Source organism: Lepidothrix coronata, unplaced genomic scaffold, assembly GCF_001604755.1.
Source record: "Lepidothrix coronata isolate B3197 unplaced genomic scaffold, Lepidothrix_coronata-1.0 Scaffold92, whole genome shotgun sequence".
NCBI classification, from domain to species: domain Eukaryota; kingdom Metazoa; phylum Chordata; class Aves; order Passeriformes; family Pipridae; genus Lepidothrix; species Lepidothrix coronata.
In genome coordinates this window covers 2839865-2864958 of record NW_016690272.1, presented here as the reverse complement: position 1 = coordinate 2864958, position 25094 = coordinate 2839865, and the positions used below count along the sequence as shown (strand labels likewise).

Genomic DNA, 25094 nt, shown 5'->3' with positions numbered 1-25094 from the left:
GTACAACCACCTGGAAATCCATGGATCCCCGCTGGCTTGAGAGTCCGGCGGGGAGAGGGGAACAACCAAGCTTTGTGACAAACACATTTTGGAGTTTACAGATCTTCCACCAGAAGTCTGGGGGGAAACCTTTGGCTGTTTGCTTTGGTACACACACTGCAGGATGGGTTTGTGACAAAAGCCATGAATGTTGCACATCCGAGGCTGGAGTGTGACCTCCCAGAGCTCAGTTACACGTTAACTACGAGAACAATCCCGAGGCGGTTTGGGTTTCCCCATATTTGTCTGGAATGAACCAAAACCAATCCAAAGGCTGTCCCGGTGTGAGCCGGTCCCAGCTGGATTGAGCACTCCTGCAGCCGACGTTCCCCTTCAGCGTCACTGGAGTTTGGGAGCTTTGCTTTGGTGACCTGTGGCCTTTCTTTCTTCCCACCCGCCTCATTCTTTCTTTCTTTGCTATGTATGTTAATTTGGGGAAAATCATAGCCTAGGGCAACACACCTGACTGCTTCCCACCCCAAAATCATTTACCATTTAATGCACGGTTACATTCATTCTTCTGCCTTTATAGTTCCCTAATGAGCTTGAACTGCAATTAACAAAATGATTGTGTTCACTTTAGTACAATGCACCTGCAAATACCAGGATGGGAAGTCATATTTAAAACACAAAAATACACCCAGTACATATTCCAGCACAAGCCTGATATTCCAGCATGGGCTTGTATTTTAACAGGTGCCAGTGGCTGCCAAATACTTTGCTGTCTTTTTAAAAGATTTCAATTGGTCATAGATGTCCTTGTATCATCTTCTTGTCCATTTGGTGAGAAAAAAAATAAAAAATACTTTATTTCTCTACTGAAATAATCTCCTATCCTGTACTGAACAATTTTTGTTGTAAAAGTTCAGGTTAAAGCTACCTTTAAGGTCTCTCCTGTACACACAGATACTTTTTAACCCATTGTTAGGATTCACTCAAAACCGATATTTATGAGAAAAAAAAATAATGCCTGCCAGAAATAAATGATCAGTTATTATTTACATTATTTCGCTGATATTGGACAAAGTTTCTACAAGTAAATGACACTGATCTGCATACTGAGCACATCTCTTGCCTACACGTTTTTGATGATTTGGGGAAGCAGAAAAAAAATAACTAGGTTTTCTCTTTTTCTTTGCTTGCCAAACAGAGCACAGACTGGAAATACCATGGTATACACAGGAACAAGAACCCACTACATTAACATTGCTGCATCCACTGCTCTTCCTCAGTGTTTTTTCTCTATGTCAAATGCTAAACCACTGATGCTGAGAAGAATTTTTTCCTTATATTCAGTCAGATATCCCTTTACTATAATGTGGGGCAGCTCCTCCTCTCCTTCCGCTGTGCACCTCTGAGAAGAGTCTGACTCCATCCCCTCTGCACCCTCCTTGTGAGTCATGGCAGGGTGCTAAATCAGTCAGGGTTCCCCACCCCTCCTCACGTGCCACCAGCCCAGCTGCCAACCCACCACAGCTGCTCTGAGCTCTCCCCACTTTGCCAGTATTTCCACCCAAGAGTCCCAAACTGGATGTAGTATTCCAGCGGTATCCTAACAAGCACAAGCAGAAGGGAATAGTCAGATCACTCCAGGGAATCCAGCACACAGCTGGCTGTCTTTCCTGCAGGAGCCAAGTTGCTGACACATTGGATGTGGGTCCACCAGGATTCCCAGCTCCCCGGGTGAGGAGAGGTTACCCCTGCACCTGAGCACAGGGTGTTTCTGGACCTTGCATTCATCTCTTGAACTTACAGAGATTTTTGTTGGCCCATCCTTCCATCTCACTTCTCCAATGGTTCAGGGGTCGACTGATGAAGATGTTGAACAGCACCAGCCCCTCAGCAGCCCCTGATCCACCCTGACCAGCCCCAGGGGCTTGTAGGTGCCCCATTTACCTACGAGATCTTTTAATTCCTTAATGCACATCCCACCTCTTCCCTCAAGCTCTGCCACCACGCACAGAGAGCTGGCAGCAGATCTTGCTCATGGAAACCATTGAACACTTGAGCCTTTCCCATGCTTTTCACCACCTGCCACATTCAGCAGAAGGCCCACATCTTCCCTGGCCTCCCTTGTGTTACATGCAGAAATAACCTGTTTACACTCCAAAAGCCTCATCAGTTCCAACTCCAGTTGAGCTTCAACTTTCCTAACTCTGTTCCTACATGCCCAGGCAACGTTTCTGTATTCCTCTTTGGTTGCTTGTCCCTGCTTCCACCTCCATACTCTTCCCTTTTGCATGTGAAATCAGTCAGGAGTTCCCCGTTCCGTCAAGCTGGCCTCCTGCTATACCTGCTCAGCATCCTGAACATCAGGATGGACTGTTCCTGTGCTTTGAGGAGGCTGCCCTTGAAGATCAAGCAACTTTCATGGGTCTCTCTGCCCTCCAGGGCAGACTCCCAGGAGATGCTGCTTACCAGTTCCTTGAACAAGCCAAAGTCCACACGCTTGAAGTTTTGAGTGAACCCACTTCTTGATAACCAGCCTGTTGTGTGAGTTAACAGCAGAATATTCCTACTGGGGCTTTGTAAGTCGAGGTCCGCCATTGGAAGCACACTGGAGGATCACAGATGGAATCCATACCATGTAAATCACAAACACCTTTGAAAGAGGTCCATTTTGACAAATCCCACGGTCTCACTTGTGGAGGATGCCTGGAGTACTTTACACTGTGTAGAAATACAGGCAGTGCGACCCAGAAGTGTTCACTGACAGCCAGTTTGGGGCTGCAGCTGAGCAGCACTGGCTCATTTTGGAACCTGGTAAGAAGAGGCATAACATGACCTACCTGAATGATGAAAGCTCCACAGCCAGACAGTCCAGAGGGCAAGGCCAGAAAATGAGTAAAGCAAGAAACATTTCTGTACCTTGTGGGCCCAATCCCAGCATCAGTCAATTCCAGTGACTGCCAGGGACTTCAATCCTTCTAAAAATGACAGGATCTGCACAACTGCAGATGAATAGCATTAGGAACCTGACACTGTCTTTTTAATGAACCTGGATACTGGCTGCACCTTTGCTGGTCTACAAATCAGGAGGCAAGTAGCTTTTTGACCTTTAGCCAAATTCTCACTGATGATGATCTTCCAACCCCCTGAAAGCAGAACAAGCAAAAGGCAAACCTGGCTTTCAGTATGAACTGGAGCCTGCAGTTTGCCTGGTGATGTAAATGAGTGCCTGCTTTGACTGTGACTCACTCACCCTGTCAGACAGCCCTAATGACTGGCCTGCCCTGGCTCTTCAGCAACAAGGAACTCAGAACTTCTGCCATCCGTGCACCGACTATTAAGACACTCGTATCTCTGGGTCATCGACCTCCTTCCTGCGCATCAGACGCTCTCGACCCCCTCCAACACCGCCACTGCCACCATCCTTATCTGAGCACCTGATGAATGTTCCTGAACTTATCTTCACAACTGCCACGTGGGATGAATTTCCTCCATGTTCATCATAAAGCAATGATGGGACAGTAAAGGCCAGATTTTTTTTAATGGAATTTGGTTCCAGTTCATGCGAGTTTCAATAAAGCTTTACTTCGAGCTCACAAGCCTTGATTTTGCTTAGTGCTCCTGGAGCTGCCAGAATTCAGGCCATGCAAAAGTGCCAAGTTTCACACTGTTTTGCACATGAAACCATAAATCCCTGTCCAGAGCCCCAGGGGCATGAAGGGGAGGTCGCTGCTCAAAAGGTTCATGAACTTGGATAAAGTCGGGCAGGTATCAGAGTTTGTAACAATGTACTAAATTAAGTTCTCTGTAAAACTTTTTCAAGGGCCAAGAATACAAAATAGCTAATAAGAACATGAAGGTTTTGCTGAATCAGGCCATTCTTATTAAAAGAAAAAAAAAAAAGGGCAGCTTTACCGTATTTTGTTCTTTATCTTTTTTCAGTTAATTCACTGCATTATTTTCCCTTGGAAAATCCAGAGGCATTATTCTTTAAGGTCATAAAGCAGTTGATATTCTGCAAAATCTTTACAGGTGATATTTGCTTGTACATAATACGAAGTAATAATTTGACAGTATTTCTTACCTGCTCACTTTCAGTAAAAAATTAAATCCAAGTAACAGGAAAATTTTTAGAAACTGCAGTTACCACCTCAAATTCTTTACAGTTCTTGATTGTTAGTTTTCAGTGAAAACCACAACCACAGTTTTCACTGTGTCATTCCTCTGAAGTTTTAGAGCAAAATTTGCCAGTGAACATTCAGAATGCTCAGAATACAGAATTTAGAATAAAACTGAGGAATAGTTGGTCACCTGTCCTGCAAGCACACAGACAGCACAGTAAAGAAGTCCTTGGCTCATGGTTGCTTTGAATACCAAATTTCAAGGGAAAAGCACACCTTGATGGGCAGATTGGAGAGTTAGTTATGATAAATAACAAGTTACTCCAATGGGAAAGTCAGATTTTCCTGTTTACAGAGCAGGCATTATAAGAAGTCAATGGACAGAGGAGTGGAAATGACTCTGGTTTGATTCATACCAAAGTCACGGATGCGACTGATTCCGTGGAAGTTCTTTGGAGCAGCAGCCATCTCTTTCCTTCATATTTAAATAGGAAACCTCATTTCACCATATATTTACCACAGACATATCAATAAGTTTCGTAACAAGCAGGATGAGATGTTGTGACAGCAACACTTGAGAGTTTTGCAGGCAGTTTACAAAGCCCTTTACTCACTGGGTGATGGCCATCCCAGGCCAGTGAGGAACCCAGTCCCAGGGCCTTGGAAACATTTCTCTACCCTGGCAGACATTCTTTTGGGAAAAGCAGTTCCCTCTGGACAGGTATGTCCCTGAGATCCATCACTGGGCTCTGGGAGCAGCACCAACAGTTGCTGAGCACACGTTTCCCTCTCCTGCCTGCCCAGCACACACAACTGACATGACTAAAGAATAGTGAAAAAATGTAAAATCTGAAGGAACCTTTAATCTCTTCAGTTAAAAAGAAAAAAAAAATGCAACCACTTACTAATGGAATGTTAAGATTGTGTATTAAACCCACAAAAGTCAGAAAAGGAAGGAATTAAAGACTCCCTTGGCTCTTTTAACCCTTCCCTCTGCCTGTGTGCAATCCAGGCTTTTCATTGCAGTCACATAACACCAGGCAAAGGGACATAATCATACATGATGTTAAAGGGGGAGCAGGGCTTGTTATGAAGCACAGAAATGGAAATGTTAATAACTACTCACTTTATCTTGTAAAAGTTTAAGGTTCACGATTAAAGAATGGCAAGACACGAAAGAAACAGCAGCGTGTTGTTATGGAAGTAAATTAAATATTGAAGAAATGAGCTGTTCCTCTCCGTAAATATTTTGGTTGCAGTGGTATTTATCTCCCATGAACTAAAATGAAGGTAATATATCAGAGGAAGTCTCTGCCCACATGTAACAGGCTGTTTGTCCTGCACAGAACACCCATATCTGAATTCAAAACCCACTCCTGCAAAACTCAACATGCTCCCCCTCATTAAGCTTGGAATCTGTGTACCTGCTGCATTCTGAGTAGCTGCACACTTCCCAATCCTTAATGCACACATCCCAATCCCCAACACACACATCCCAATCCTTAACACACACATCCTCTTCATGAGCAAGGAAATATTATTATCCTGGTTTTACAAATGAGAATTCTAGGCACAGAGAGATTAAAGCTGAGCATTTCAAAGCATCCCAGTTAATTAAAATGACTGGAAAATGGGTGTCCAAATTGTTTAGATACCTTTGAAGTCTCAGAATAATTATATTGCTCAAGGTCACACAGGGAGTTTATGGCTGACCCACAACTTGAACCCAGATTTCCAGCATCCCACTCCAGCACCTTAATCACAAAGGCATCTTTGCTTTCCAATTTAATACTGGCCAGACCTGGTCCACATGCAAAGTGGTTCCCAATGGATGAAACCTGTCATTATGCCATATAATGTAGCCATCTATCTCTACCCTACAGGATAAACAGCAGTGCATTTAGGCATCTCCAAGTTCTTTAAGGTACATATCATTACAAAACACTTGGGAGGCAGGAAGAGCTATTTGAGAATTAGCACACAAGGACAGCGAGGGACTTTTCCAATGGCACATGGCTGAGCAGTTTGCTGTCTCTCCTGTCCTCAGTCTGGTGGCCCCATTCCTCTTTTTCCTGATGGCAGTGTTTGACCAGCAGCATTTCCTGTTAAACAGTTTTACCCACCAAAGCTCTCAGCCTGGCTCTGAATTCCACTACCTTTCATGACCTGACCCACTTGACACTACAGCACCAGTGATGCTGGGTTTTGCCATCAAGCTTGGTAAACTACAGCACAAAACAAACCCTCAAAGTTACTCAGAGCAGCACAGAGACTTCAGCAACAGAGCATATGGTGGAGCAGTCCTCTCCCAATGAAAAAAACTCAGAAAGGACCTGTTGGAGAGACCTCCCCACATAAAGCAGAATGACACCCACTGGCCTCCCACGCCTCTGGGATTGCTGCACATAAAAGGGCTGTACTTCACAAGCCAGTTTTGATATGCATTAAAAAACCTGGTCCCAATTTCTCCTGAGCATACACTCCAATTAAACACTCCTCTCATTTGGAGCTGCAAGTCAGAAAGCTGCATTTTCCAAATGCTGATTCCTATCATTGGCACAAAGTCTTCAGGCCTTGGTATGAACAGATGCAGTTACATGAAGCAAAACTTCCCGGATAGGATTCAGTCTCAGGTTCTCCCCAGACACACCAACACCCTCCAGGATGTGGAATGCAATGGAAGACAAAGATCAACATAAAACACACACACACCTAACACGCTGACTTTTTATCACGGAGGTTGCTAATTTCCCATGCTAAGAACAACCTTTGGAACCAAAATGAATTATGCGTCTCATTCTGAGTGCATCAAAGAGCAGACAGCCTTTTTAAAGGAGTCAAGATCACCTCAGCTGTGCTTTTGTTATCTAGCCCAAGGTTAAGGATTTGGCCTTGGGCTAACGATTGGCTCAGAAAACCAGGATCATGTAATGAGAGTTCCAGGAAGAGAGAAAAACCAAAGCTTGGTAAAGGCACACTCTTCAAAGTGTCCCAGTACTTGACCTTCTTTCCCTCCCCCCCTCAGATGAATGAGGTAAAGAAGAGAGGAACGGAGCCTGAAACTCTGAAGGAAGTACTCCCATACAGGAGGAACTGGAAAGACCTTTCCAGATTCTTCCCAGACACTCACAGAGAAAGGCCTGGCAACAAATTTTCCTCACCACTTCGATGGAAAAGGCGGCAGTAACCCACTGAGCTCAGCGGGCTCAAGGGCAGAAAGCTCTTGCAAGGGGCGACACCTGGTTTATTTCCTTTGATATAAAACAAAAGTTAAGCCGCTTCTACTTGAAAATTAAACATAAACATTAAAAAAAGGCTAAGACCCTCCAGCAGGCGAGAGCTGCAGTGGCTCCCTGCCAGCAGCGTGGCCTGCTGGGTTGTAGGGAGCTCTCTGCAAAATATGGATTTTCGGGGGTTTTCTAATGGGTTTTGGTTGGTTGGGTTTTTCTCTCAGGACATGCACACAGGAGTCACAGACCACTTTCTTAATTTTCGCTGCTGACAAAAGCCAGAAGGCTCCACCCACGCTCCCAACACCATTTTCCCAGGGCTTGGTCCCTCTCTCCAAGGAACTGGCAGTGGGCACGCTCCAGTAAGCCAGCAGGTGTGCAGGAGCTCTCTCTAAATGACTCTGCCCTCTAGGGTACATTTAGGTTATGTTTTCAAAGATGAAAATCTTTTCATCTGCAAACCTGGGAGACTTCTTTACCCAACACGTCAAGAAGTAGTTAACAATTAACTATTTCCAAAAAAAAAAAAAAAAAAAAAAAAAGGCAAAAAAAAATAATCACCAGACCAGGAAATATGAATCAATTAGTCTTTGATCCTCCCCTCAGTAATAACATCTAGAACATGGGTTACTGCTAATCCTAAGTAACCAAAAACGTTGATGAACTTTAAAAATACTAGTGGTTAAGAAAAGGAGAACTTCAGTTCTCAGGGTGGAATTCTGGGGCCTCTCCCCAGAGAACTCGAAGAAATTTTCTGTTTAAGAATCTCAGGCTCCCTGGTGTCCTCACGAGATTCCAGCTTTACAGTAACCCTGCTGTAAGTCTGTACACTGAAAGCACCATAATGACACTAGATTTGTCATTTGTACAACAGGAATAAAAGAGTAACAATAATGCCAGTATTCTGCAGAACGAAAGTGCTCATTTTTTCACTTAAAGCTACTGGGCCCACCTTTTATTTACAGTGCCAGCGCTGGGAAAACATCTTCCATGTGCATTAGGAATTGGTCCAATAGCAACAGCCTGTGACATCTTGTTGACACTATGGTGTCAACAAGAAGATCAGGATTCTTCATGAAAATGAACCAAAAAAGCTCTTAAAATGAGAATCTGCTTGTAAGTACGTTTTTTTCATTCAAAGTAAGAGAAAATGCAAGCAGAAAGGTTGTGTTAGAATTGTCCTAAAAGTAGAATAATTTAAACACAAAGCCAGAGTGATGTTTATAAGAAATCATACAAACTCTGGCCATCTTCCTAATTCCTAAGGAGTCAATAACTTCTTTGGTCTGTGAAGTCCCATATGAAATTATCAATAAGTCATGAGAAAAATGCAAAAGTCAAGTTTATCATGAAATGAATCATTGTTTCTGGCTGTAAAGCAGAGGCTTTTGGTGCAGTTGTAGTCAGATAGCCCTCCCCCCTTCCTCCTCCCATCACCACTGGCCTTGCAATTAAGCTTCAATATGCTTGTGTGTATATTATTGATGTGGAAACAGCTATTTCCATCACGCCGCAGACATTCTATACTTTTGAAGTCTGTGGTTACAGAGTCATTATTCCATACAACACTTTCCCATCACTGGGGTGTGCAGAATGCCATAAAAAGTGGTTTGTGCAAGTTCCAAGCTACTGGAGTTATGTCAATGGTTACCTTGAATCCATTATTTTCTGTCCGTGGTCACCCTGCCCTCTGAGGATTTGCTTTAATAAAAAGGACTGGATTGTCTGAGAACCAAGTGAGGAGAGCTGTGCTCATTTGCAGATCTGGTGGATATTTCCATCTTTTAATCTGCATATTGTTTCCAGGATGATGATGACAGTAATAATAATAGTAGTAGTAGTAATAATAAAAAATAATAATAATAATTTGCTTCTCTTTGTAGTGAAACTGCTGGAGTTGAAGGCTCTGTTTTAATAAGACGCACTGAATGAAACAGTGTCCTGCAGTGCAAGAAGTACATGTCAGCTCTCCACTGCCTTGGCATTGTAAGCCAAGCTACAGCACAATATTCATAATTTTCTTGGTGATCTCCCAGGAAAACCTTCTTAATTTAATCTCTAATGGGATTATCAGCCTCATTAAATTGTAAATCTTCCACAGTCCAGCCGTTGTGGGAACCTGAACTTTCGTAATGTTATCAATTCACTGCTCTGATCTTTCTACCTGAAGTCCCCTTAGAAGCTTTTAACGCTTTGAGCTTCAAAAGCTTGTGGAGTCCTTCTCCACTTCCCTCACCTACCACTTTTTCCCATGAAAATCTCTGCCTTTTTTTGAACTAAAACCACACAGATCTGCTTCTTCCCACCGCAGCCCTGACCCAGTGGCTCTGCTCTCATTTCTGTGTGGGCAGCCAAGCACATGTTGCAGAAGCCCCAGGTGTGAAGGGCAAACCCACCTCTGAGGAGACGAGAGCCAGGCTGGCCCACTGCAGATTCCCTACCCCTGGAGAAGTCCAAGAGCTCTCAGCCTCTGTTCATCCATCGAGGGCAGCACAAGCCCAGGCAGGTATTGCAGCCGAGTGCCTTCACAGCACTATGGAAATACAGATGCAAACGAGCTCTGGCCCTCAGACTTCTGGCAAGTTACAGACACAGTCCCTGGTGTTACGGGGTGTCTCCTGCTGCACCCAGGGGTGCAAGCCTCCAGACCTTCCCAAACTAAGATCCTGCTGGAGGCTGGGACAAACTGCCTCTGTAAAGGACACAGAACCAGGACAAAACCAGTGTACCTGCTTTTCTAAGTGACCACTGCTCAAGGCTCGCGGACGGAACGTTGCTAAATCCTGGAGGGCACTGACACGTGACTAGATTCCAAAAAGAGAGGAAACTCCACCTTAGGAAACCATTACTGCTTGTTGCAGGCAAGGCTGTCAGGAACACAGGTAAGGAAGGATTAGTACTGGAGAGACAGGAAAGAAGTAATCTTAAAATACTTTTGAATTCTTTTTGTGCCCAAGCAAGGCAAAAGTAGTAGACACACACACAGTTACTTTGGCACACATCTGCAAAATCTCTTAGGAGAAATAAACAAAAAAATTTGGAGTACAGCAGAGTAAGGTTATGTTCTGAAGGAGCTGGGACTTCTTCCTTGTATACAGTAGTCTAACAAAATAAAACACTGTTGCTTGTATCCAACACACTCCTTAAGGCAGTAACACGTACAGTCCAAGTGTCCTTCTGAACTTAGCTTCTTGTTTCTTTCCTATGTAACTAAAAACCAAAGTGGTTTGTGCCTGTAACAATCTTTAAAAATACATTTTAATGCCTTTGGCTTTTCATCATTATTTTGAGCAGCTTAAGTCAACTGGAACAAGACTTGTGGTTCTCGTGTTGTAAGATCACTACATATCAAGATCTCACAGCAGCAGTCTGCCCTACCAAAAGGGGTTGCCTTAATGTAAAGGAGAAGCTAAACATTCCAGATCCATAATTAGATAAATAATACTTCAGGCAAGATATGGCACCTTTAAAAGTGCCTTTTCAGTCTTGGATTTTTCTCTGCTTGTTACTACAGAAACCATCTAGCAACCAAAATCTAACACAGACTCCACCCAAAACAGAGAAAAACAATATAGGCAGAGTAGGCTTTTTCTCCCCCTTTTTCCCCCCCTTCCCCCTCCTTTTTTTTTTTTTTCTTTGAAAGGGTGGGTGAGTGCTAAGGAAAAGTATCTTACTGTGCAAAGGAGAGGAGCATTTTGCATGCAGTTGAAACAGTAAAGCTCTGATTACAGATGGCAGCAATGAAAGCAGGAATGAGTAATGAGCAATGAGAAATGCGTAATGCGGGATGAGGATATAATTTCCACACATCGGCTAAAGAAAGGTTTACACTCTTAAGCAATAAAAACAAACCATTAAGCCAGACCTGCACTGTCAGGAAGTATAAAACAGTTCTTGAAACTCTGCAGTTACTATACAAAAGCTTTTCATAAACTTTTGTTTCCTGATCTTCATAAAACATTAACATCAAGCTGCCATATGGCAATTAGCTGCCTCCTGAAATCAATAAAAAAACAACCAAAAAACCCCCCCAAAAATCTACAGTTTAGGAATAGCTATACAATAAAATAGTGCAATAATTATCCTCCTCTAATAGTGTAGCAAAGTGAGTCTAGTATAAATGCAGTCCAGATGAGCTCCTTCTCCAAAGCTGAGAGTACAATAAATCATGTTCCTCTCCAAGCCTCACGGTATGGATGTGAGATCTCAGCTGCCTGGCAGGGGGGAGCAGGTGATGGTCTGTGGCCACCCAAACCCCACAGGAGCAGGAAAGGCCTGGTGCCTGGTTGTGGTGAGCCCAGGTGAGCAGCAGAGCAGCCCCTGCTCGCTGGGAATGGGCAATGCTCTCGGGAGAGCTTACCTCAGCTGACGATCCTCCCGCGTCATTTTTTATGGTGCTGACCACAGAAGTCCAACTGAATTCTGCGCAAAAATTATCAAGCCACTCGACAAAGCTGCTACTGACTCTCAAAAGGACAAGGAGAGATGCTGATCACATTTGTGTTTAGAGAGATGCTTATCTGAAATGCACAAAGGGTGACATTATCTATCACAATCTCTGCCTAGATTATATAAGTGCCTAGAAGCAAAATGTTTAGGGGCTATAAGGTAACAAAGGCAGTTTTGCCTTCAAAACCTTTTGCTTTTTCTCCTCTTAAGAGGAAAAAAAAAGCACATTTCTCCTTGTAGATTACTATAACACTAGTAAGTACTAAATAACTGAAGTAAGTACTGGAGTGCTGTGGTGACAGCATACCATTAGTATTTAGCATTATTTAGCAGTCATTACCAGACTTTTAAAAGATGTCAGAAAGCCCAAACCTTTGAGAAGGGCTGACCAATCATCAGCCCTACCTAAAAGGATTCAGGACCCCAACTCATCTCTAAGAGAATTTTCTATTACTCATCTGTGAAAGTTTGTTCTGTTTCTTTTACCTTAAATCCTAAACAAAGTCTTTAGTGCAGCACTCTCAAGTCTCCAATGTAGAGAGCGAGGCTAAAGGTTAAGGACTTAAAGATACATTACAAAACTGATTCTGCAGCAATGTACTGACGTGCTGAGCCTGACACAATGCATGTTTCCTCCTCAAAATCAGCGTGGAACTGACGATTCTGTGACTAACACTACTCAGCTACAGAAATGCTTACGAGAGCAGGTCTTAATAGGTTTACAACTCTACATTGGCTTCACAGTGTATTTGACTAAGGATGAGAATCTTTGTCAAGCAACAGGAGGTTTAACTTTGCAAGGAATGCAGCATCACGCCATGACCAGCTACTGCTCATGCATAGACAAGTGCCACAGCCAATTTTTTGGAAACAAGATTAGCACCAACGTGTTCTCATGCCTTACAGGACAAGTCAAGCAGTCACCACTCTGTAAAAAGCCTCCCTCGGTCTCGTTACACGTGAAGGAGCTGTGAAACTTGAGCCTTGTAACACTGGAGTTGAGGATCTGGTTGGAAGTGCTGTGGGTTCTTTACAGTTTTCAGCGGGTTTGGGATCATACCTTCCCTGCTCATCATCACATTTTCAGCACTTTACACCCAGCTTTGGCAGGCTTAGGTTTTACAGTGCACTAACACAGCTGTGACTTGACTGGCACAGCCACACACCACAATGAACAAATTCTCACATCCTGGGACCCACGCCCTTGCCAAAGCAACAGCCATAAACTCATCCATCACCAGGAAAGGTGGAAGCAAGCAAAAGGCAAACTAAACTTCCCCACTAAAAATATTAGCCACAAGAATGGCACCAGAAAAACCACCTGGAGGTTGTCCACTCAGTCAACTCATGGGCTACTATGTAGTATCAGCATGACCAACATCAGCTACCTCTCAAAAACAAGCAGAGCCAAACTGCAGCGTGGTGGACTGTTCTCTAATTGCTGTTGAAAATACTGCTGGTACAAAGAAATACATAAGTTTTTATCTCGCCACAGCAGCCTACAGTCTAAGGTATTTTTAAGCTCACAAGATAAAAAGTGGAGGCAGCCAACAGGAAATCAGATTTTCTCTCCTATCCTCTGTACCCACTGATTTTTGTAATGATTATTAGCAGTAGAGAGCTGTTCTACAAGAAGACCTGCTGATCAAGTTAGCCTTTCTGATCATCTCATCTGTTTAGTACCTTCACTGCAGCCCAGATGACTCTGGTTAAAAAAAAAAAAAAAAAAAAAAAAGGAAATATTCTGGGGAGAGTCATGAGAAAGTAAAGGGTTTTGTTAACAAGAAGTAAGAGGCCCAAATCAGAGATCCCCAGAGTTGACTTAGAGAGGTCTCTAAAAGGCCCACTGCACACATGGCTTTAGGACTTGCTGCCTCAGTTCACCAAGCCCAGAAGTGGATCCACACCAGAGCTCAAGGGGATGACCAAGGAGCCCATTTAAGCCACTTTCCCCCTCTGCTATTTCAGCTCAGCTTCCCCAGTGACCTGACTGCCAGACCAGGCTTGTACCACACAACAGGCACCGTCAGGAGCAGCTTTGATGCTGCATTTGCCAACTGCAAATTACACCTTTGCCCCTCGCAGGAAGGATTTAAAAAGCAAAAAAGATGCAACCACAAGTTGCTCTTGTGATGGCTGCACAAGTGAACTGTTTTTTTTATAGGCTGGACTTTTCAGAAAGAAATATCAGAGTTCTATGATTTATTATCTGCAATAGATTTAAACATTCGGGAAGGAAAAAAAAAAAGTTTCGAACACAAAACCCTGGAAATGAAGAGATGCTGATCTGCCAAAGAGCAAACCCATCAGCTGAGGTTAGAGAGGAGGCTGCACATGACAAGAGCTCACTGTATGCAGGGCAAAAATTGCAGATTAACTTCACTATAACACTCCACAGAAGTGAGCTCTCCTCTGAGGTGAGGAAGTATGCAATGCTTTTCCAACTGTTAAAGACAAGGGCTGGTACAAATAAGGTTAAGTATCCCTCTTCAGCATAGATAATCACAGAAAAAAAGGATGACATTTTAGCTTTTATTATTTTATATTTGGCCAGGACTTTTAAAGGAAGGACTTTTAAAGGAAACATCAAACATTCACTTTTCTGTAGGTCTAGAAAGGATTCAGACTTCCCCCACCCCCGCCTCCCATAGGATTTCTATTGGCCCTTCTTATATTCACGCTGCAAATTAGTTGGGAATAGCAGTATTTATACTAGATCAGCAACGTCTGGTTCTTATCCAAATGTTCCACCTAAAGAGGATGCCAGTTCTCATGGATTGGACAGCCCACCCTGCAGCATTCCTGAGAATTGTACAATATAATCTTGAAAGTCAGCAGAGTGGATTATCCACTTTTTTCTGGACTTGAACTTGTGACCTTAACAGTAGCACAGCAGAAAGCAAATGTGCTATGCACTTTGCCATAGTAACCTTCCACGTATTCTTTTCAACTTAAATACACACAATTGAAACAGCTACAATTTTGGAAAATTATGTACAAACCCTATATTTTTTTCTTTTTTGATTACATATAAATACAAATTAGCTATTCTTCTAAAAAGTGGTTATAATAGTAAATAAATACAAAATAAGAATCTGACCATTATACTTCATGTGCTGGGGTTAAACCCATATAAAATGTACAACTAAAATACATTTAAAATCTTTAAAGGAATATTTCTCTGATTAAAATATTTGTTTTCCCAACTTTTTCGTAGACATAAATATATTTTCAAAATAGTTGTGTTTTTTTTTCTTTCCATTTCATTACATAAATAAAGTCTTCATTGGGAAATATTAAAGTGTCAGCTATTTCTTTTTTTTTTTTTTTTTTTTTTTGCATTTGTCTAATATATTTGCTGTGTCAGCGGCACCCACAACCCTCCACGACCATATCTTGGTAGTTCTTTAATACAACTTTTTCATTTTCATCAAGGTAGAGCATGGAAATAGCACTCAGTTCTGTCGGCACACAGCAAGCCTTGGGGATTTTGGAATTCACTGAATTGACCAAAGTCTGAACAATGGCATGGTTTGTTGAGTTTAGATGGTCTGCCAGTGGAAAAGGACATTCCCCATGGCAGTAAAAGGCACTATACCCCGGCGGGGCCACAATCCAGTCATTCCACCCCACATCATTGAAGTCCACATATAACGGATGCCTTTTGCAACTGTATTTGTGGCGTTTACGCTGTTTGTGTTTCGCTTGACGCTTTTCTCTTTTATGGAGCGGGTGTCCCTTGCCATCATGCCCAAACGTTACTAACAATGGCCTGAGCTGAGACCAGCTATCTTCATCCTGATGTAAAGACCTGCTAATCCTAACGTGCCTCTTGGAGGCACTGTTCTCTTTGTCCAAGTGAACCACCTCTACCACAAACCCATGATTAGGTTGTCCATGTGCAATCCACCTCAAAACAGCGGGCGTTACATCAAAACTTTCCCATTTACTTGCATTATGATGCACCAACCTGGTGTCCAAAAGTCTTGTGACAGGGTCCTTAGAGGTGGCTGTGGCTGGCTTTATAATTTCATAAATATTAATACGGTGATGGTAGCTGCTGTTGTTCTCAAAGGCTCCGTGCACCTGTTGCCGAAAAATCTGGAGTTCAGCTGAGGTGATAGACTCCTCGTTAGGGATGGAAGTTAAATTAAAGAAGAAACGCCGTGATGTTTTCCCACTCGTTTCTGGCAGTTCTTCCAAAACTTCTAATGTGATTAAACAGGGAAAATAAAAAAAAAATAAAAAAAAAAAGAGAGAGAAAAGGAAAAAAAATCAGGAACTGAGACAAGCAACCAAACCCCCTCAAGACAAGCTGCTGTTGGCAGCCTCCAAATGACAGCTAACACATGTGGCACACAAGAACTGAAAGACTTTCCAGCAGAAAATATCGTCACCCTTGTCTTTCTGTTTGTTTTACAAGCACATATAGCATCAAGTCAAAAATGCTCCATTCATTGTTACACATTTGGATTGAATACTGGTGCTCTTTGCGTTCCACGTGCTTATCATAAGTGGCAAGAAATTTTGAATTAATTTGGAATTCAAGGATGGGGAGAGAAAACACAAGCCCTATAGTTAGTGGGGAACCATTAAGAACAGTCGAGGACTTTGGGTAACTATTGCATTTCTGCTTTTTTCAAGAATACAGCTCTAACATCAATCCCTTAAACTCTATTCTGAAAAACATTACTCTGCAATTTAGGTGACTTACAAAGCTAAACTTACGGATTTTTGTATCTTTAGTTAGAGACTGTGAACTCAGCATCTGTAATGGTACTTTACAAAGTACACCCTAGTATTTACCCAAAGGAGCCATAAAGAACAGCAGGAAGATTCAACTACTAAAAAAAAAAAAAAAAGAGGTGGATGGTAAAGGGATAACAAAAGTCACCTCCAAACAACAAGTTTTCAAAACCACCACAAACAAAAATTCCAGAAGTCACCAAACCCCAGGCCATTCTCACTTTTGAGTCAACAAATTACTGAATGGAGCTCCAGAGGGAGTAAAACATACCTAGGGCTGCTAAGAAGTACATTGTTGCTACAGACATTGAAGAAATTAGAAGTATTTGCCAAAACAAAGCTCCCTCAAGTCATGGTTTTTAATTATGGTGCTAAGCATGCTGGAGAAAAGAAAAAAAAAAAATTGCTTTCTAAGGGGAAGGCATAACTGCTGTCAGCAGTTCTCAGTCATACAACCATTCCCCATTGAATTCACTACAACTTTTTGCATAAGGTAAGACTCAGTCTTAGTATTTCAGGACCAGACCAACATCTCTAAATATGCAGGTGTCTTGAATGGTCACTAGACAAACTTACGCTTTCAAGAAGCCACTAATAAAGAGTGAGAACTCAGTGAGAAAATGGGAGCCACGCTTTCTAAACTTTGTGAAAGTCACAAAATTGCTTTCCTAACAAAACCAGCCCTTGCTGTAACGGTATGACTACTTCAAACTGCAGATCTTTACATTTGCCTAAACATTATCAACTTTGCCCTTTCAGCTCTTCTCTGGGTCAGCCCCTTGCCTACCATACTTGGGTTTAATGGGAATGACCCACACACTGGCTTTTCCCCATTTACTGCCAGGTGTTTACTTCCCATGCAGGGAAACATTGAAGAGGAGAGGTTAGATTTCATCATTCATCTCCTTTCCCGCGACAAGGCTTTCCATTAAACAGCACATCCACTTCTCCGAGGCCACCTCCTTCATCCATCAGAAACTGAAATACTAATGGGTTTCTTTTCTTGACACAGTTTCATGCTAAAAGCATGGGAAAACTGCATTTTCATTACTTTTGCAGCGGGGCCACTGCATGCCAACACCGGAGGCCAGCAGCCAGGAACAATTACAACCTGGGGAAACGTTTCCCAAAAAGCACGTGAGCGACACGTGCCCCACCAGCTCCGCGGGCCTACCCGTGCCGTGGCTGATGCCACAGCCACTATTTTGGCCACGAGAGCCAGAAAACGCACCCAAATGCTGAGTAGGGCCGTTTCAGAGGGCCGGCTGCCTCGGTGGGCTGCAGGTGAGGAGGGGCTGCAGAGGTGCTGCTGGAGGCACCGCAGATGAGAGCCAAACCCCGGGGAGCCGTGGCGTGAGTCCGGCTACATCGCTCCTCGACGGCAGCGCCGGAGGAGGACGCGATTGATTGTCTCATTGATCTCTCACGGGGATTAGATAAGGATTAGAAACCTCCGCAGCGGCCCGGCTCAGCCGCGCATTAAGGAGCCTTTGCTGCTTTCCAGCCTCGCAGGAGAGCGGCGCTCTGTGGGAACGCTTAACGCGGAGCGGGTTTAGCGGGAAAAGCCAATAAACGGGAGCGCCCCGTCGGGCGGAGGGTGGGGAGAAGGGAGGCAAAAGCTCCTCAGCAGAGCCCGTCGGGCATCGCGCCCGTCCCGGAGCGCCCGTGCCCCGCTGCACCGCGCGAACCCCGCGGTACCGGCGGGAGGAATCCGCCCCCCGCTCCTCCTCCAGCCCTGCCCTGCCCTCCGCTCCCGCAGCCCGCCGAGCCCTGGCCCGCCCGTACCTTCGTGGTGGAAGCTGCGGACGGTGTTGGCGCGGCTCGCCGCCCGCTCCAGCGGGAAGCCGAGCGCCGGCGGCTGCCCCAGCTGCTGCCCCGCGTGCAGGCGGTAGAGATCCAGCATGTAGGGCGGGATGACGACGTCCTTGCCGGGGCTGGGCCGCCGCTTCAGCCCGAACATGTGGAGCAGGCGCAGCTCGAACTCGCTGAGCAGGTCCTCGGGGCGCTGCGCGGCCGAGGCGGCGCGGCCCGGCTCGATGAAGCGCCGCCGACCCACCTCCGGCATGAGCCCGGCCGCGCCGCCCAGCAGCGCCTGGCACAGCAGCAGCGCCAGGAGGGAGCGGGTCACGGCAACCATGATCAACCTGCGCGGAGGAGGAGGAGGAGGCGATGGGAGCCAGTCAGCGCGGACACCGCGCCGGGGGAGAGGGGGGACGGGCGGGCTCGGTCCGCAGGTGGGACCCAGCCCGGCGCCGGGCCATGGCCGGCGGAGCCCCCCCAGGGGCCGCTTCAGGTGCGCGGCGGCACCGAAAGCCCTGTGGCAGGAGATCAAAGCGAGCGCGGCGGCCGGGCCGGGCCGGGGAGCGGAGCGGAGCGGGGCGCTCCGCAACAAAGGAGCGCGGAGGTGAAGGGGAGGAGGGGGCGCAGGTGTGCCCCGGGCCGGGCCCGGCACCGCTCCGCCGGCAGGGGAAGGGGCGGCTGCCCAGCCCAGCAAAGCGACCTCCCCGCTGCGCTCCCGTCCCGACCCCCGGGCTCCCCCCCGACGCCCCGCCGAGCCGAGCCGCGGGGGCTCGGGGCCGGCTCCGCTCCTCCCGCGGCGGGGCAGCGGCTTCCCCCAACGGAGGGAAAAGGAAAGTTATTTTCCCTCCGTGGAGTGAAAAAAGGGGAAGGAGGAAAGTAAAAATCCTGCTACGTCCTCAGCCAAACCCACAGGCCGATATTCTCCCCCTTGAAAATCTGGGCTGGATTATTATAATAACAATAATAGTAGTTATGATTAGTGTCCCGTCCCCCCTCTCTCTTCCAGAGCGCTAGCACCTCCGCCGTGGCCCACGGAGTCATCCTGCGGAGAAGGCTTTCAGCGGATCTGCGACCGCCGGAGCTATACCTGTGTGCAGCAGCAGGGGTTGTGTCTGCAGGAGGGTGTTCTGCTCTCGGGGTGTTTTTCCCGCATCACTTGGTGTTACTCCAAACTTCGCTGCTGCTCCTCTACAGCTGCCGAGCAGAAAACAGAAGTTCCCTGAAGTACAGTCCGACTCGGAAACATACTTTTAGCAGCTGGTTGAGGAGGCAGAAGGCAAGTCCCGGCCAGGGAAAAGGCTTCTCCCTTTTAAAAGCAGCGATCGAAAAGTTGTTGCTTCTTCTTTTTCTTCCTCCTCCTCCTCGCCTGTGTGCGTGTGCCTGCCCGTGAATGGGTCCCTACGTGTCTACGGAGTTAAAACGCTCCTTTTAAAAAATGTCCTTTGCATCACGCTTATCAGACAGATGGTCATTTACCGAGATCCCCGCAGCAACATCAAGATGAAGTTTGACTTGTGTCCGCTCCCTTAAAAAAGAAAGGAAAAAGGAGGGAGGAGTGTAAATAAAAGGGGGAAAAAAAAAAAAAAAAGGGTGGGGAGCCGCCCGCCGCCGTCCCGCGTGGAGCGGCCGTGTTAGGGCAGCACGCCGGGCTCCCCGCCGGCCCCGCACCGCACCATGGCCGGGGGTGGCCGCCCGCCGCCGCCGCCGGGGCTTTTTGTTGCGCGGCGATGTCACGACCCCGGAGGCTCGGGGGCCCGCGCCAATCACAGCCGCCCTGTGGGAGCGGGCTGCGGCCCCGCACGGCTTTTAAAGGAGACGCCGCCTCCCTCCCTCGCTCTTTCCCTCCCTCCTCCCTCGCCCGCTCCCTCCCTCGCCGCGGCTGCCGCCCGCGCCCGGGTCGCAGTGCCGCCGGGGCGAGAGATGGGGCGGGCGGCTGTCCCGTTAAACCGCGGTACCGGCGGCTGATCCGATGCGGGAAGACCCCCAGCCGGGCCGGTCCCTCGCCCCGCTCCGTGCGGCCGTGCCGGAGCGGGACGCGGGACCCGGGACCGGGCCGGGTCGAACAATGACCCATTGTAGAGCCCCGAGTGCTCCGCCGCCGCAAATCGGATTAGCGCCGTGCCCCGGACTGCCGGGGTGGTAAGGTGTGAGGGTCACGTAAGGTACCGGGAGAATCCCGGTGCTTTAAAACCACTTTAAGTATATATATCTCCTTATTTATTATTCTCCCTTCGCCAGCGCGCGGAGCCCGCCGCCCGAGCGGGGGACGAAGGCTGGAAACCCGGGGGGTTTCCTCGCTCTCTCGTCCCCTCAAGAGAAGCGCCCGGGCTCGGGAGGAGCCTCCTCCCGCAGCGCTGCTGCGGCGCACCCGATGCGGGCTCAGCCCCGGGCGGGCGGCGGAGGGTTGGGTTGAGTTGGGTGGTTGGTTTTTTTTTTAAGATGTGGCTGCCCTCCAGTGGTGGAACGGCGGCGGATCGCCGGCCCCGGCACGGCAACCTCGGCACAAACCACCCGCTGCCGCCCCGCACCTGCCCGGGGCTGAGCCGCGCTCCCCGCGGGGCCGGGCCCTCCCGTGCCCCCGCCGGTGCTCCCCGGGCTGCAGCCCCGACCGCCCGCGGTGGGCCTGGCATCGCACAGCGGTAGCATGGGTGAAGAAGGCAGGTCCTGCTCGCTGGGATCTGACTTCTAATCCTAGCTGCATCCCTCGCTCCCTTTCCTGATATTGCAAATATCCCGATACAATGGGTAGCTCAGTGGGGACGCGTCCCTCGCCCCATCCCTAGTTTGTCTGCTCGGGCTCTGCAGCAGGGCCTGGCCCTTGCAAAGGTATGCGGTACCCAGCAATTTAGGGTCCTCATCAAAGCCACAGCCATCGGCACACCGTCATTAGCCGGGGTCCTGGTGCCTTCCCGGCAAGGCGAGTGCTCTGCACTGCACCATCTCTTCCCAACACCTCGCGGGGGTTTCATTTGCAAAAGACGCAGCCAGCCTGTGACACCCTGAATTCCAGCGGAGGAGGACTTAAAACAGTAACAACTGAGACAGCTCCATTACCAGCTCCTCCTTTGGGAGCGGCCCTTTCCCTCCACTTTCACCTTAGGAAAACCACTGATCTGAGGCAGGAATTCAGCACATTTCAACTGGAATAATTCCTCCCGTGGACCTTCTTCCCTTGGCTTTCCTGTCACATTAGAGTGATTTCAGCTATTCTGGAGAAACATCACTGCAGGAAGAAGAGCTCACCCCAGGAGTTACACACCAGAGTAATTAAAGAGCTGGTAAAACTCCTTCACACCAACAGCTCCCAACACTTGCTAACCTGATTTGCACTCATGGTGGGAGAGAGGACACAGAGTGAGGTGAAATCCTTCAGAAGTTTAGTTATTTTCCCATTGCATTCCAGCACAGATAATGTTTAATTTTATGACTTCCTGCAAGTCTTTAGCATGAACTGAAAGTTCGTGCAGTGTGACTTCAGGGTATGCCAATTATGTAAATCAGCACTAAAATAACAATGGCAACGTAGTTTACACATCACTGACATTAAATGAGCACTTCAACTTCTAATTGCCATTCCAGTTCAATCTTAGTGGGTCATGCCAGGAAAAAGTCATTTCTTGCCTCAACACTTACTCCCTGTGCCTGGAGCATAGGCTGTACTGTATGCCCAGCTCTGCATTATCTCCAGGAGCTTTCTATATTAGGATGATGAGACTTAAAAGGGAGAAATGTGTTTGTGGCTGTTCTAGAAGCCCACATATCCTCTGATCTGACATCAACAGGGTCTTGTAGGTTTGCCCCTCTCTGATTTCAAATATAAGTAGGCTCTCACAGTCTTTCTCTTGGCCACAAAACACATTTCCCTTCTACTTTGCCATCTCTCAGTCTATCTACATTGGCAGCTGCTGGGACAGCAATTCTGCCTTCCCATCTGTTTCCCTGAGGTCCCAAAAGACAACACCAAAGCACCTACAACATGTTCCCTGAATGCACTAGCACCCACACCAAAGCCTCAGCCATGCCCCACCACACAAAGATGACTCAACAAAGCAGATCTGGTTCCCTTCCAGCCTGTACCCTGGTGAATATGGGGAATAAGGTCCTCAGTATATCATCCATGGAGGTTTGGTTGTGGTTCGTGCCTCCTCACAGACTAAATACTGCCTTTGACTATTGTGCTCAGGCCTGTTGTGCTGCATCACCAGAGCTGAGAAGCATCTTCATCATGACAGAGAGTGTTAGACACAGGTGTACGTAGGTACACTGAACACAGCACTGGCACTGCGGAGCTGAACATGTCTGAAAGTGCCCACCCAGACCTACAGCTCCTCAAATGAGCCCTTGTCCCCCTCCCACCCCTGGAGCTGTGCAGCAGCACCTGAGATAAAGAAACCAAAGCTCAACCTCCTTTGCTGGTGCTGTAATTCCTCACAAGCTCTGTGAAACCAAGGAGTTGAGCGGTACCTCAGCTAAAGATCCAGCCCCAGCACAGCAGGCTCCCACAATGGCATTTCCTTTTGCAGAGCTACTTTCAGATCAATCCTGCTCTTCAGCTCAACTCCTGCCAGGGAGACAAACCACCATTTACGCTGAAAAGATCTAGTTGCTGAAAAGATCTGAGTGTGCATATTTGATAATGTCCTTTGTGACACTTTGCTTCCCTGCTCCTGAACTTTGTATAGGTAACCACACTGATTCATCTCTTTCTTCTTTTCCATGTGCACTCTATTTTTATTTGGTTTATATTTCTTTTTTAGTGGTTTTTTTCAGGGGTGTTTAGCCAGTAAATACTCAATTAGCAGCACCTGCTGCTAATATGCTGCTAATGATTCAGATCCAAGTGTTCCTGTCCAGGACCCAAACACAGCTCATAGGTATCAACTTCAGTTGTTGTTGGGGTTTCCTAGTAAAGTGATAAAAAAGTATCTAAATAAGGTTAGGTTTTACAATGTGGTGAGTTCCTTTTTCAATAGTAGTGAGGGAAAGAAGGAAATCTTTCTCCCCTCAGCACTTTTTCTTACAAACCCTGTACCAAATCACATTTATACACTGCTATCCTGTAGTGGGTTTTTTCCAACCTGGTGAAATCGCAACCATCATTGCTGATGGGCAGAACGCTTCAGCTGGAAGACCTAGATGAGAAAGTCTCACTGGGGTTGGTAACCACAACTTGTAACCCTTAACAAAACTACCTGATTTCTGGTCTATTTAGAGACACAGATCTGCAGAAACACATCGCTCTCTGCACATTGATGCTCAACAGTTTCCCTCCTCACTTCAGCAGCCCCGTTAGACCAACACCGAGCACTTCTGAGAATTCCCAGTTTAGCCCACTGTCCCCTGGATATGATAAGTATGTGAGACGTGAAATATTAATAGTAGTGAGGGTTTTTTATAGATTTTGCACATTTTAGTGAATAAACCTCTTGATAAAACTCTGTGCTGAAGTATGAAACATATACACGGTACAGCACCAAGGGTGACTGCTGAGAATGAGTTAAGATGTGTTAGTGATGTTGAGGTTTTGCCTTTGTAACGGGGGGAGATTATCTGAAGGCTTTTCTGTTCCTGAGCTGTGCTTCCTGTTGGCATCTGTGTGAATATGATGTGTGGCCACTCTTTAAAACATTACTTAACACTGTTTTCTGAAGATATATTTGTCTTCTGGTGGTTTGTCTTTTAACATCTATCAGCAGCCTGTGCTGCACAGCCTGTCTCCTGTTCTATGAAGGATGGATTCTCACCCGAGAAGATGATTTACAAGAGGTTGATTTGTTTTTGAAGAGGGGAAAGGCAGCTTATTCAGAAATGTCTATTTCTTTCTTATTCACCTTTGCTGAAATCTGGCAGCTCTTCAAAGCTATTGCTCTGAGTCTCAATTTCATTCATCAAATCTCAGCTCTTTCCATCGTAGAGGCAGGAAAATTGGAATTTATCAGGAAATACAATGCAGGCCCAGGATTTTCTACATTTCCAGTATGTCTCCACTGCTCATGAATGATAACAGTTGCTCCCAAGTTTGTTAGATGTTAGATCTGCAAATGAAGGCTGCAGCAACCAGCTCACGTGGTTGTGCAGCTTTGACAAATTCCTACAATTTGTCGTAGAATTACCAGGGAAAGAAGGAAAAGGGAGCCTAATATGATAACTCTTTCTTTTACTGTTTTCCCATCGATGCTACAAAGTTCCAGATTTCAAAATCCAGCATTTGACATGTGGCTTTCATCATCAAGAGGTGAAAATGCCTTAACACCTTGGTACAGGGGATGCCAACTATTCTGGTCAGAAAATTCAGAGCAAAGCAGGATTTTTTAATTATATAAGTCTTGTTAGGAAGACCCCCAAAAAAATGGAAATGGCTGCGTCACAGATGGTCCACTTCAGGAGCTTAGAATTTCATCACTGCAGAGATGACGTCAAGCAAAATGGAGGATAAAATAAAGTTACGCATATTGCCTTAAGAAGTGCATATTTTAGCAGTGAAACTGGATAATGTTTTGCAATTAAAATAAAATAAAGGCAAGCGTGACGTTCTGTTTAAGCAGATTGTCTGTATGAAGGCTTTATTGTAGCTGCAGATTTAGGGCATATGAAAAGGTTTTCTGTGCTCAGTTGCAGGATGAAAAACATTGCATCATCGGGCATTCTTGTTCTCTAACACTCCTTTGCCTTTGATAATGAATGCCTGCAGTTTTATTTTCTGGTGTCAAGTCATGTTTTCTCAGGTCATTATCATTCCAATTTTTAAATATCCTCTTAA

The 25094-nt window shown here is 46.2% G+C and overlaps 1 protein-coding gene and 1 long non-coding RNA gene across 8 annotated transcripts in view; both read right to left on the bottom strand.

Annotated features, from left to right (window-relative positions):
- The window catches only part of LOC108500665, a 69562-nt gene extending 57713 nt beyond the window's left edge, over positions 1-11849 (bottom strand). Inside the window, exons 1-2 of the long non-coding RNA XR_001875939.1 lie at positions 11700-11849; positions 10069-10206 (exon numbers count right to left, since the gene is read on the bottom strand). This is a non-coding gene — a long non-coding RNA (uncharacterized LOC108500665). The remainder of the gene's footprint in view (positions 1-10068; positions 10207-11699) is intronic.
- A 2457-nt stretch (positions 11850-14306) lies between these two features.
- Positions 14307-25094, bottom strand: part of BMP2 (bone morphogenetic protein 2) — a 217469-nt gene continuing 206681 nt past the window's right edge. For 6 of the 7 annotated variants that reach the window (XM_017821790.1, XM_017821793.1, XM_017821794.1 and 3 more), the window contains 3 exons: positions 19422-19859; positions 18320-18678; positions 14307-15996 (listed from right to left, as the gene is read on the bottom strand). In XM_017821790.1, the coding sequence (XP_017677279.1) occupies positions 15152-15996; positions 18320-18671 (1197 nt within the window). In that variant the 5' untranslated portion in view covers positions 18672-18678; positions 19422-19859 and the 3' untranslated portion in view covers positions 14307-15151. Of the gene's footprint in view, positions 15997-18319; positions 18679-19421; positions 19897-25094 lie in introns of those variants that run through there. The other variant, XM_017821797.1, reaches the window with a different exon arrangement.